At 36.2% G+C, this 13082-nt stretch overlaps 2 protein-coding genes and 1 pseudogene across 5 annotated transcripts; 1 reads left to right on the top strand and 2 right to left on the bottom strand.

Annotated features, from left to right (window-relative positions):
- The first annotated feature begins 15 nt into the window (after positions 1 to 15).
- LOC104735090 (protein RRC1-like) lies at positions 16 to 5082 on the top strand (annotated as a pseudogene). The gene is made up of 14 exons (XR_015578570.1): positions 16 to 146; positions 287 to 429; positions 511 to 518; positions 949 to 1021; positions 1475 to 1587; positions 1747 to 1818; positions 1942 to 2163; positions 2248 to 2306; positions 2401 to 2467; positions 2555 to 2692; positions 2844 to 3068; positions 3152 to 3867; positions 4173 to 4315; positions 4481 to 5082. The product of XR_015578570.1 is annotated as a protein RRC1-like (transcript).
- Positions 5056 to 7782, bottom strand: LOC104735091 (ubiquitin C-terminal hydrolase 22). Of its 2 annotated transcripts, XM_010454810.3 has the most exons (4): positions 7582 to 7782; positions 6395 to 7050; positions 6107 to 6225; positions 5056 to 5972 (listed from the first exon to the last, which is right to left on the bottom strand). In XM_010454810.3, exons 2-4 carry the CDS (start codon positions 6760 to 6762, stop codon positions 5173 to 5175), a joined length of 1287 nt encoding a protein of 428 aa, XP_010453112.2. In that variant the 5' UTR covers positions 6763 to 7050; positions 7582 to 7782; the 3' UTR covers positions 5056 to 5172. The 2 variants fall into 2 exon arrangements, with proteins under 2 accessions (XP_010453112.2, XP_087337589.1); XM_087481463.1 differs by lacking the exon at positions 7582 to 7782 and having other exon boundaries at positions 6395 to 7381.
- LOC104735092 (uncharacterized) lies at positions 7780 to 10318 on the bottom strand. Of its 2 annotated transcripts, none has more exons than XM_010454811.3 (6): positions 9887 to 10318; positions 9677 to 9733; positions 9221 to 9374; positions 8492 to 8589; positions 8289 to 8354; positions 7780 to 8156 (listed from the first exon to the last, which is right to left on the bottom strand). In XM_010454811.3, the coding sequence occupies exons 1-6, from the start codon at positions 10013 to 10015 to the stop codon at positions 8118 to 8120; spliced, it is 543 nt and encodes a 180-aa protein (XP_010453113.1). In that variant the 5' UTR covers positions 10016 to 10318; the 3' UTR covers positions 7780 to 8117. The 2 variants fall into 2 exon arrangements, with proteins under 2 accessions (XP_010453113.1, XP_087337590.1); XM_087481464.1 differs by having other exon boundaries at positions 7817 to 8152; positions 9887 to 10192.
- Positions 10319 to 13082: the final 2764 nt, after the last annotated feature.

The following is a 13082-nucleotide window of genomic DNA, read 5'->3' as shown; positions in this document are numbered from 1 at the left end:
TGATAACATAGTTTCTTGAGCATTTTTTACCTTTCTGCTGTTCGAGATAAGTTTGGACGCCGCAAGAATGAATTCCTTCTTGATCACTCGGAAAAAAAACGCCGTTCCAGAAACACAGAGAAGAAGAAGAAGAAGCCAAAAAGAAGGTTCGTTTCTTCTTCTCTTAGCCATTTGAATCCTCAATGGGAGCTATTGGAACGAAAGAATTCAAATCATTTAAGTTGTGTTTTCTGGGATTTAGATGTAGAGAATGATGGGTTTTTTTTTATTTTTATTTTTATAAAAGTAAATGTAGAGAGCGGAAGATGAAGCAGCTCGTCTGTATCAGGAATTCGTGGAACCGTTTCAAGGAGATGGTGGTGCAGCTAAGACTTTCGTTCGAGGTGGTTACAATCAATCCCAATGATATGCCCAAACCTGATTCTCAAGGTTAGTCTCTTGGAAACCGCCATGGCTTCATTAACTAAGAATTATAGGCTTCTTGTTTTGATGATGTATATTTATTGCTAGGACTAAATGTTTCTATCGCATTGAGAAACTTGTTAATTAAAAAGCATGGACCTTTCTGCTTTTCTATGCATTCGCGGAATAGCATGTGTAAAGTCCAGAGATGAGGCTTCCATTTCAAATGGGACTGCTTTTGATTAATCTCATCGTGATATGTCGTTTCTAGTGTTGGCGTCATAAGCAAAGAGTTTGACGACGTTGTTGATCATTGACTCATTGTAATACTACTGCTTTGATGTGTTTGTTACAATGCTAGAGTAGGAATTCCATTTTTTTTGTTTGTTTGTTTGTTATGTTTGGAGTATAATTAGCTTTCTGTTATCTCCACATAGCTTATGACTTTCGCAGTTGCAATCAATCTCCTCGCTGTTGTGATATAGAAGTTTATCTTCCATGTAATTTCTGCAGGTATGTTCCCTCCTTTCTGTCATCTCCACATAGCGACAAAGACATTCTAGATTTGTTGCTTTCATGAATAGAGCCGATGGGCAAGCTGCAAAGGATGAAATGCAAGGTTAGCTATACCGTTTTATATGGGACTGTGCAAGATTCTTCACTGGAATATGTTGGTGGTGTACGGTATGATAAAGGAGAAAAAGATGAAAATTTAGTTTAGATTTTGTTTTCTCAGGTTTCTGCATAGCAATAGCATTTTAACCAAAACTTCAGATCAGCAATTTTTTTTTTTATTGGACAGACTGATTTTTCTCTTAAAACTTTACATTTAACGTAATCAGTTGAAGACATACGTAGGGAGTTCATTGTTTGGTCAGTGCTACTGCTTTTATTTGGTACTTCCATTTTTTCTTTCTTCAGTTATACAATGTTGGAAACTACTGACCTCCTAACAAGATATAAATTTATTAATCTTTGACTATCTTGATTTGATAATAAATGTGCTTCCTTGATGCATGTACTATGATGGTTTGCAAGACACTTATAAATCCTTTTGTCCTATATCTCATAGGGATCATTGTGTATGAGTATGAGCTGAAAATTGGGTGGGGTAAAGCGTTTTGTCTGCCATCACAAGCACTACCAGCTCCACCTTTTGGGCATATGGCAATCCGGAGTAAGGAGGTTTGTGGAAGTTATGTGCTTCTTTGAGATTCATTTTGCTTTTAATTGTATCATTATTATATCTTAATCACTGAATGTGACTGTTGCGCCGTTGCATTTGATCTGCTGCTTTTATTTATATGCAACTCTAAAAGTTGTCATATGTTTTTCAATTGGCAGGGCTGCAATTTATTTTTTTCTTGTACATCGGGTCCATCAATAACTTCTGTTCCAAATCAAAATTCTGAGCTGGTATGCAAACTTGGTCCATATGGCGTAATTTTTTATTTAAAAGTTCCATATGATACTTGACAATTAAACGTTATCCTTCATAGTATATGTTAAAACTCTGGTGTTACTGAATTTCATCTTCAGGTTCTTGCCCCAAATGTTCCGGATATCACTGTTGTTTCTCCTGAGGACGAGCACCTCAAACGTATTATTGATACTATGGCCCTTAATGTACTCGACGGTGGATGCGCTTTTGAACAATCTATTATGGAGAGGGGACGAGGGAATCCACTTTTTAACTTCTTGTTTGAGCTGGGCTCGAAGGAGCATACCTACTATGTCTGGAGGCTCTATTCCTTTGCTCAGGTAGATTTTTATTGTTTCATTATTAGGAATAGATGAGGCGTCATCTTTTGTTATACCCTCATGATTTTTCTCGCGTTCGTTTAGGGTGATACCCTTCAAAGATGGAGAACAGAGCCGTATATCATGATAGCTGGAAGTGGAAGGTATTTAACCTAGCCAGCTTTGAAACTGATTCAGGTGCTGGATTGTATTTATCTTAGCAATATTGCACTTAACACTGTTTGTATTTTATCATAGATGGATTCCGCCACCGCTGCCTGCACCTAGGAACCCAGAGCATGGAAAAGAGTCTACAGGCACCCAGGTAATTTCCTTGCAATTTCACATTTCATAGATTACTTCTTTTTCCGCGAAATTTGTTGATTGATACCTTATCACTGGTTCATAACAGCGGACAGCAGCTGAGCAAACTCTAACCGATCCTCAAAGGGATGAATTTGAGAACATGTTGCGTGCTCTAACTTTAGAACGGAGTCAAATCAAAGAAGCTATGGGGTTTGCTTTGGATAACGCAGATGCAGCTGGAGAGGTAAAATTTGTTCTGGATTACATTAGATATTACATACTGTAATGGATTGATTACATACACCAGTCAAATAACTAATGTCATGATTTCAAACTACATATCGTTGGACCAAAATCTCCAGATTTTATACTAAATATTTACTTGTTTCACACAGGTTGTTGAAGTTCTGACAGAGTCGTTGATCCTGAAAGAGACATCAATACCGACTAAAGTTGCAAGGCTCATGCTTGTGTCTGACATTCTTCATAATAGCAGCGCTCGTGTTAAAAATGCCTCTGCATACCGGACAAAATTCGAAGCAACATTACCCGATATAATGGAAAGCTTTAACGATCTGTACCGCAGCGTCACTGAAAGGATTACCGCGGAGGGTCTTAAAGTAATCTCAGAAAGCAAATGATTCTCTTATGTTGTTCTTTACATTCTCAAGTTCTGTTGCAATATCATTCTTACTTTGTGCAGGAACGAGTACTCAAAGTACTGCAGGTATGGTCAGACTGGTTTCTCTTCTCAGATGCATAAATAAATGGGCTACGAGCCACGTTTCTCCGGTCAGGAAACTCTGGTGTTACCTCTTTTCATTTTATCATTGGTGATGCGTCTGATATAGAGAAGAAAAGTCTCATGGGTAATTTGAAGTATGCTGATGAGAGCAATCAAGACGCTGCACTGGCAATGTGTGAAGGAGCTGCAAGCCAAGAGCTGATGAGTTTACCAATTTCTGAGCTTGAGAGACGATGCAGACACAATGGTTAGTCGCTTGTTGGGGGTAGAGAGATGATGGTTGCTCGGCTGCTAAGCCTGGAAGGTTCAGAGAAACAAAGTGGCTATGAAGTAATAGATGAAAATGCAAAGTATCGACAGGGATATTCAACTTGGGAAGATGTTAACATTTCTCCTGGGCGAATGAAAACCAGCTATGATAAAGTTGAAACTAAAGAGCCTGTGAATCTGACCTCGACAATACCAATCCCGCAGCCGAAGCTAAAAGCCATCGAGAAAAATGACCTCATTTTGCCAACTTCCAGATGAGCGAGAGAGGATAATGAACAAAAAAAGAGCTACTTGTCTGGTAGGGACAATGCTGGTGGAATAACTTTCAAGACCGATGAAAAAGATCTCAAGTATGATCCAAGTGTTCGTGTCCAGCCTGAAACTGGAATCGACGAGGAGCAAAGGTACTGCATGATATACTCTGATCTTCAGCACTAATAATTAAAGAGGTAAAATGGGAAAAGTATAGAGTAAAGTACACAAAAATATTAGCTCTATTCCTTCATGTTGATGCTAGAGCTTCAAACCAATAAAAACTGTGGCAGGGTTTGGTCGGGTATTTGGTTCTATCCCATGGAGGTGGATTCCTGGCTTTTGGAATTTTCATCTAGAAAAAGCAAAAGCTTACCAATTGATCAGCAAAATGAAGGTATCAGTAGCTACTCCATTATGATATGTAGCCTTACTTTTACATTTTTTATTACTGCAGACGAAAGCTTAGACAGATAGAGGTTGCTTTGATAGAGTATAGAGAATCTCTGGAGGAACAGGGAATGAAAAACTCTGATGAGATAGAAAGAAAAGTTGCAATCGACCGAAAGAGGCTTGAAGCTGATGGCTTATCAGGAAATCGTAAGTTCTTACTATACACTCAAAAGTTACTATCTTCTGGATGAAAACATTGGAGACTTGTTTCCACCTCCATAACAAAAGCTTGTCTGGTAGTTTAAAAGACTCTTGCTGCAAAAAAATTTGTTTGTTTACAAACGAGATAAACAATGCTTTTCTCAACTGCAGAGAGAGTATTACTGGAGAAAAGGGGGAGGCGTGAAGATTCTAGAGATTCATCTAGAAAGAGTTACCGAAGTGAGATCCAGAATCAAAGCCAAAGTCCGCCACAGAAATCAACCAGAGAAAGGGTAAAAGATCATGACTTGGACAAAGACAGACACAGAGACAGAGATAGGCAACAACATGATTTGAACAAGGACCGAAAACGAAGAGCAAAGAGCTCAAGTCATGAGAGAGATGATCATGATAGAAGCAGAGAACGAGACAGAGATTGGCGCAGACGAGGCATGAGATGAGATGATTGTTTGTTTGGTCTCTGCAGGACACGTGGGATGTTATTTCTATGAAGATTTTTGTCCTCTACTTGAGTCTGGAAAAATATCTATGAAACACAATTGTATTTTGTGTGTTTACAGTCCCATTTGAGAACTACTTGCTGAGCATAAGATGATGATTGATTCTATGTTTATATAAATTCACTCAGCAAGTACCACTTGTGTAACTTGAACATCTTTGTCCGCGTATTTCTTAGCTGACGTGACGTAAGGAGTCTGATGTAGTAGTAACTTTGAACACTGATGTAATGAAAAATAAATTTTATCACTAAACTTGGCTTTGAAATATTTGGCATAAACCTTAAATCAAAAAAAAAAAAGTATCAAGGGAAAATGCGTCAAAATCTTTAGCCAAGTCTAGAGTCAGCAATTAGCAAAGGGAAATGCTTCAGCCATGGAGATAACTTGATAACTCAACTCTTTATGAGCCTTTTGAATCACTTTCTCTTGTGCATAGAACAACATATAACACTCGCATCCTCTCACCACTTCTTCTTCAACCTCATTGATCCATGAATCATCACATTTATACCACAACCCTTTCAGCCTAAGGTAGGTCACATAGTGACCCGATTCCAACATCCCTGAGTGAGTTACAACCGCAAATATCTCAAATTCCGCTGATGGAGGTGAAGATGATGAACTGTCATATTCGCCTTCTCCATCAAAGGCAAACATCCTGTTCCCAAACCGCTTTCCAATGATGGATGAAGAGAGGTAAGGTGACATGTTTAGGCGGAACGGATACTGCAAGTAACTATCAATTTTTCTTGAGGTTTTACGGGTAAGAGAATGTTCAAAACGCTTTACGTGCAAGCAAAGTAGCAGAGGAAGTCTTCTTATGGACATTTGTTTTGAAGATTCTCGCTTTTCTCCACAGCTTTGGCAGTTTAGTTTCTGGTCCGGACCAAGTTTTTCTGACCTTGTGAAGAAATCTAAGCAACCCGAGAGAGTTGGCATGGTTGCATTCACGCTTGGCCCACCATTATATCTGTTCTTTCTGCAATCAGCGGGAGAGAACCCATTCGCCGAATCTAAAGTAAGTGAAATGTCGATAAATGGGTCATATGTTGTTGATGTGGATCCGCACGTTGTGCATGTGACATCTGATCTTAATAGACCAGAGAATGCCTTGTGAGTGATACACTGACACTCCTCATGATCTGTACAGTGAACCAACAAATTTACATGAAATCATCAAACTCTATCTTGAAAAGGTTTCATCAATCAACAGAAATCCAAGGCCTTCAATACATAAACAACACATAACCATCTCTTTCTTCCAAATTAGATTTACCTTGATACAAACACTTCGACTTTCCTTCGTTCTCATGGATACGGTCCAATAGCGAAATGAAGAACTCGTGAGAATCCTGCTGCTCATATGTTGCTAGATTTGTTGAGTGCTGCCACCAACTTCATACGCCAAAAAAATATATCAAATCAGCATCACATAATGTCTATAAAGATATTAATTCATGTTAACAAACTTAGATAAGCATCTATAGCAATGTGACCGTTAACATACATTTTGAAACTCTAGAAAACTTTGTATAGAAAAGTGAATAACGCTTAAAAATCGCACCTGTGAAGCAAATGAGCTGGGCTATATGGAGTCCTATCACCCGAAAACATAGCAGCGAAAATAACATCAAGATCACAGGGCAAACACAACAAACCCATTGTTCTTCTCGGACAAAGATCACGGTTGTGCTGACCACTTAACCAAAAGTTTCTCAAAGGAGGAGCATGAACAAGTGCTTGCAACACAGCATTCATGAAACAAGTGCTTCCAAGATTATTCAAACCTCTTAGCCCCAAAGGAAACGACCATTTCTCCCTTCGATCTCGAGGTGAGACCAAAAACTTGGATCCTATAATCAACTGAGAGTCCAACCTCCTCTTCTTGTTGGATCTAACCGCAACAACATCAGCCCCGGATTTAACAGACATACCCAACCCAACAAGCTGCTTAGAGACAACAATCTCGTCGAACTCAGGATCATACACTTGATCTATGCAAGCGCAGCAATAAAGCTCAGATCTTTCAACATCAATGGCGATATCATGGCCTTTATTCAACTGGGTATGCAAAAGGATATGACTTGAACAAGAAATCGAACGACAGATCAAACAGATGTAGAGTCTCTTTTGATAAACCGAACAATAACTGCATCTGGGTATCTCGATTTCTCGCAGTTTGATCTTAATCCTTCCATCGTTGAAGCAACTGAACAAGCTCTGAAAGGATTTGTAACCATCAGTACCATATCTAAGCTTATAACCAGATAAGTGATTGCAAGGATCGGGATTTTTCAGAAATGAAATCCTCGCGGACATGAAAACTGAGGAAGAAGAAGAAAAAAAGACAAAAAAAAAAAAAGAATAAATTGAATCAGATTTTTAGAAAAACAGTGATGAAGTATGAGTTTTGAAGATCAAAAGAATCAATCTTTTTGTGATAATATAAGAACAAATAAATAAATAAAAGGAAGAAAAGTTCGGATCAGGTTAGCGTGTTCCTTAGATTCATCTCTGTTCGTTTTATCAAATTTTTTTTACTTGAAGATCGGAGGAATATGGCAAAGGAAGAAGGATTAATGGAAAAAAAATATCTATTTTTTCTCTTTTTTTATTTATTTTATCTTTCTTTTTTGGGTTTTTTTATTTTGCCTGTAAATCTTTTTATTTCTTGCAATCTAATAATCATTAAAGTAAAACATTTTGATTTTGTCGTGGAGAGATTTTTTTGAGTAGACCGACTTAACTTACATGATTCTAAAAGACTGCACTTTGTTCCACGTCTTGTGCTTCCCAAACTTGACCTAGTTTTCCCATAGCGCCTGCTACTAGTCCACCTTGTAACCTTCCAGCTGACGTAGAGGTCCTCTCTTCTCTTCTCTTCTCTCAGTCGTGATAAAATAGTGTCTTTAACTCAGAATCATGAGTGGAAGCAATAAAGGGCAAAACTTCAGTCTAAAACATTATCCATTGCTGTCTAAAAAGATGAGAAACAAAAAAGCTGGGGCATAGGTCCCTTCAGTGCCAACCAATAATACATTCATAGTTATGATGAACAATGAACATCATACTAAAAAGTGAAAGAAGAAAAAAAAAAGCTATGGCTTCTGAGTTTTGAAAATGCTATATAGAAAGATCATAAGATTAGAGAAGGTCCATATATGATGAGCCCTTCCCTCATAACACGGTTGAACAAATCACTAAGTATCCGTTGCAGTTATCTCACAAAAGTGTCTGTTGTCTCGCGGTTTTAGCGGTTTATTTAAAATGCAAGAGACGCAGATTCTTCAGTGGAAAACAAATCCTCCACCTGAGTGTTCAACTTCCTGAAAAAAACAAAGAGAGGAGAAAACAAGATGTGTAGCTTTAGAGATGATCAAAATTGCCAGATTCTTGCTTTCACGGATGATCCCATAACACATGGACACAAGAATTTGCTTCACAGAGAAATCACAAACCTGAGGAGGGGGTAGAGATGAAACCCAATCTGATGCATGTGTTGGAAGAAGCCCCAAAGTGTTAAGCTGAGAAAGTGAAATCGTTTGTCTAAGGAAACTTGTTTGTATATGGAAACAGTACTTTACACTACTAATCCAAGGCAGCCTTGCCTTAAGGACAAAAGGAAAGAGGAAACAATGAAGAAACGAGATAAGTTTCTTACCTTCCAGACTCCCAAAGCTAACCCTCCAAGGTTTAGGGCAAGAAACACTAATTTCGGCATAAGTAGTTCCACTTTGTTATCCTTGAATGGCTCAAAAACTGTAGGCAAGGGTAAAGGTCAAATGTAAGGATAAATAATACTGGACTTGAATTCCCAACCCAAATCATTACTCAAACTTTGCATAACAAGGAGATATGTTTGATAGTAAACATACACTAACACTATCCACTAAAGATGAGAACAGAATATATAAATCCTGATGAAAAATTGCTTTGCCAAAATCCTGGAGAAGCGGTTCCCTCCCTCTCTTAGAGACCCTACCAATCTTTTATTCAGAAGTAGAGCATGCTATTCTACATAAAAGATGGTGTTGTTATTTTCCACCCTGGTATTACTACCCATTATAAGTACGTCTGTCTACCTTCTTTTATTGCTTTAAGTAAGTGGACTTGATAAAAGAATGATTCAAATATGATTTTCTCTGACGTTTAATGCACATGCTGATGAGAGACAGCTGCTCATTTCTTCAAAGAATAGTAGCCAAAGTAAATAAAAAGGTATTCAATCTAGCATGTTCAATATTTCATCTAAATCTTTCGTTTTCTAATCAAGTTACTCATCACTGTTTGATAAACTACATACCATTGTGGACTGACTAATGTGAGTATAGGACGTCAAATTGCATACAAGGCTAAGATGAATAATAGTAATGTAAAGAAGGATTCTTACTCTTTCCAACACTCTGGAGAGCGCTGATAGGCTGCCAAAGAGCAGAGAATGTAATACCGATGCTAAATAGATGGACTGTGTTTCCAGCCATCCACATCATGAAACCCATCATCATCAAATTCTTAAACGGAGACTGCGCTACTTCCCACGCTTTCTGCTCATTCATCAATAAACAAAAACATATCACTTTAAAAAAAACTTCATCTACATCAAACCCCCAATCTCGATCAGCTAAAGCAAGAATTTTTCCTTTTCTAATCTCACCAAGTCACCTAATTTACATAGTGAAAGACACAGTCTTAAATATATTCTATAACAATCCAATCCAATACATTAAAAAAAAAAAAAAAAAAAAAAAAAGTCAATGCCTTTTAAAAGATCTACACAGAGCAAGACCAAGATCGAATCCGTACAATTTAAGATACGACTTTTTCAGAATTGACATAAACATCATACCTGAAGTTTCCAATTAGCTTCAGCGTCTTTCTTTTGACGGCTATTAGCTGAATCATCCTGAATTCGAAATCATAAAACCATAAAACCTACTTAGACAATACACAAAATCCCCAGTAGCAGCAAAAAAAAAAAAAAAACAACTCAATTTCCGGTAAAAAAATTTCTAAATTGAAACTTCGAATCATGTTCGGGATAAGAAAAATCCAATACCTGTTCCTGAGAAGCACGAGAGAAGCCAGGTGGATCGAGGATGTCACGAGAAGATGGAACAGTAGATTGATCGGAGAATTCGATGGCCCATCTCCGACCAGTACCCATCACTGCTTTGCCTTTATCCATTGCCTTTTAAGTTCTTCGATCGAGATCGAGAGAGAGAGGTTGGTGAAGAAGAAGAGACCTAGATCGGATTTATCTCTTCATACGCTTTAGATGTTTTTATTTGAAAGCCGAGAGAATGAAGGAAAAAGGTAAAAACAAAACAAAACAAAAAAATCTTCACTCGCAGAGTCCCAACCCGTTTCTTCAAGTCGGATCCATAATTAGTTACCCGAAAAAAATCTCAAATTCCTTTTTCAGGCTTTTTCAGCAACGCGGGAAATTGTTTAATGGGCCTTTATTAGCCCATGCATTTGTATTGCATCCAAGCCCGATACAGGTTCGGTTAAATCGGTTATATTAAATGAGAGATGTTCGTTGTCATGTTAATTGTAGTGTGGCAAATCCGGATGTTTTGATATTTTTTTTGCATCTTTAGATAATTTAGTTGAGCTACCACTATTGATTATACATATCAACTCTTTTTATCAGTATCCGTTAACAAAACACTAAAGTTAAAAGATAGTGAATATGATAGATAACACACTCTACTTTAAATATCTTCCAACTGTTGATAATAATAAGCAGTTTCTTTAGACTCTTAAGGTCGATATGTACATGCACTGAAGCACACGCAAGAGTGATCAAGGCTATACCCATAGTCATTAGTCGTAGTCGTAGCCGTAGTCGTAGTCTCATAGACCAACCGATATTATTGTTATTGATATAAAAACCTAAGACTGATTAATTGGATTTAAATAAGATACTCGCTTCCCTTCTGCCTTTACATATTCCCAATATAAACTATATGAGTGGAGAAAACATATTTCATTTCAGTCTCTTATCTTCTTATCTTTAGTGGGAAAACTCATCGCATGGAAACAGAATCCACTGTGGAATGAGACAACTTACGAGTTCCCACGATGCTACATCAGCAGCTTTCTAGTTTCTAGCTCCACAACGTCGACATAATTCAATAATTGATATTCAAAAATACAAATAAACCACAATTATTATTTGTTAAGATGTCTATTTCGTTCTTTTCAATCCTACCAAATTGTTCTCCATCGTTAAATCTTTCTAAGTTTACATATAATCTCTATGTCTATAGATTAGAGAGGGAGATTGATAGCCACAACGGACAAAAACACGATGGTTTCAAAAACAAAACAAATTAACAGAAAAATAATCTGAATAATTTAACAAAATAATTAAACAAGTGTTCTTGCCTTTTTTAATCTTTTTTATATATAAAAAAAAAATCACTTTACCGGTGCTGGTCAATAGACGTTAAGACACTTATTAGTTTGCATAAGCGTTATCTTGATAGTAATTTAATAACGCATGTAAGAAAAGCGATCCATCGAATGAATTTTAGTTTTGCTTTATTATGTTGTTTACATATTATAAAAACAATAATGCCTGTTTTCTTTTCTTTTTTTCTTTTTTTTTTGACAACAGTAATGCCTGTTACACTAACTTTAAATGGATATTATTCTTTGCTGTCAAACATAAAATAAGAACACGAAAAAACGTTGCCTAGTTTTGGAGTTATACATTGCATGCGTTCATATTTGAATGCACTAATTAACTAATTGTACATGTTTGACAGTCCGAAGAAATATAATGTCTGGTAGAGATAAAGATTGAAGAGTTAGGTCATCATCGTTCCTTCATTTTTTCGTTATAGAAGTGAACACGTTTAGTGTCGTGTTGTATAGTAACGAATAAAAATATATCTCATCCACCATCTGCGGATTTTGATATAGTATTATCCAATTCATAAAATGAATTATATACTCCCTTTTAATAATACAGAGTGTTCATATTTGGAACCAACGACACACACTAAATATTCTTTTGTTAATGAAAGAACACCTACATGATCGATTCATCAAATAATCAAACATAGGAGTTTTAGTTAGTAAAGTATCGATTAGATTTTTGGTTAATTACCAACCAGTAATATATACTACATGATTAGGGATTGGTCACTTTCTAAGTTTCTAGAAATTAGGAGGGTACAGATTCCAGCTTTCGCCCACTTCGGCCACAATCAAGATTCTTTAATTAGAATCTTTATCTTTTGTTCCCACTTGTACTCATTATATTTTTGTTTTGGTCCACACATCCAATTAATTGAGGTTTCTTGTGGACTTATTCTCTCAATCATAATCCGATGTCTTTCGGTCACAAATTACTGTACAATCACACTCCTTTTTTATTTTCTTTCCTTTTCCGAAAAAAACTTTGTTTACTTTCTTAATAACTCAGAAAAATAAAATCGAGTCATTAGTGTTTTTTTAATCAGATAAAATCTAATGACTTGGTTTTGTTTTTCTGAGTTAGAGAAAGTAATTATAGTTTTTTTCGAACATTGTTAAGAAAGTAAATAGTCTTTTAAAAGTACCTACTAAATTTTTAGTGTAGATTCTATTTTTTGATAACCTATATTACTAGATCTAATGTATAATTATTTATTTTACCTGTAACTATCGTCGAACTTCACATCACAATTTTTCTTTTTACAATAAATTACTTTAAACTATTGTTACTTATATATTGATTGATTGGTTAGTTATATATCGGAGATCCACCACAATGACATACTAAAAGATGTGAGGTTGCATGTTGATGTTTTACACGTTCATGTAAAGAATTATTAACTCTACCAAATGCCAATTAATATTACATATATACATTTAATTTTGAAGGAGATTGATTACGTGAAGCAATTATTTTTTTTCCAAATCGATGCAAACATATGATATGTTAGTAACATATATACGCATAAGTAAGCTCGAATCAGGTGACAGGATGTAAATTCATTGCCTAAAGATGTTGCTTTGATTTTGTTGTGTTATCACACTTTGAATTTTCTTATTTTTAAGCAACACTTATTGCTTGCGGTTATTCAATTATTGATTCTCTTAGTACGTAATATCATGAGGCTTATGAATCGACGTTTCCATTATTGAGCAAAAATATCATAATGGAGATTACAAATTTACAATATATGTATAACGAATAAACTATACATATAATGTATGTTTGCAGTTTATAAATGGTCCACTCGACATTTGAATATACT

This window comes from Camelina sativa, chromosome 13 (assembly GCF_030686135.1).
Source record: "Camelina sativa cultivar CO46 ecotype springtype chromosome 13, ASM3068613v1".
In the NCBI taxonomy this organism is placed as follows: domain Eukaryota; kingdom Viridiplantae; phylum Streptophyta; class Magnoliopsida; order Brassicales; family Brassicaceae; genus Camelina; species Camelina sativa.
The sequence above is the reverse complement of the archived record's forward strand: the minus strand, read 5'-3'. Positions and strand labels throughout refer to the sequence as shown.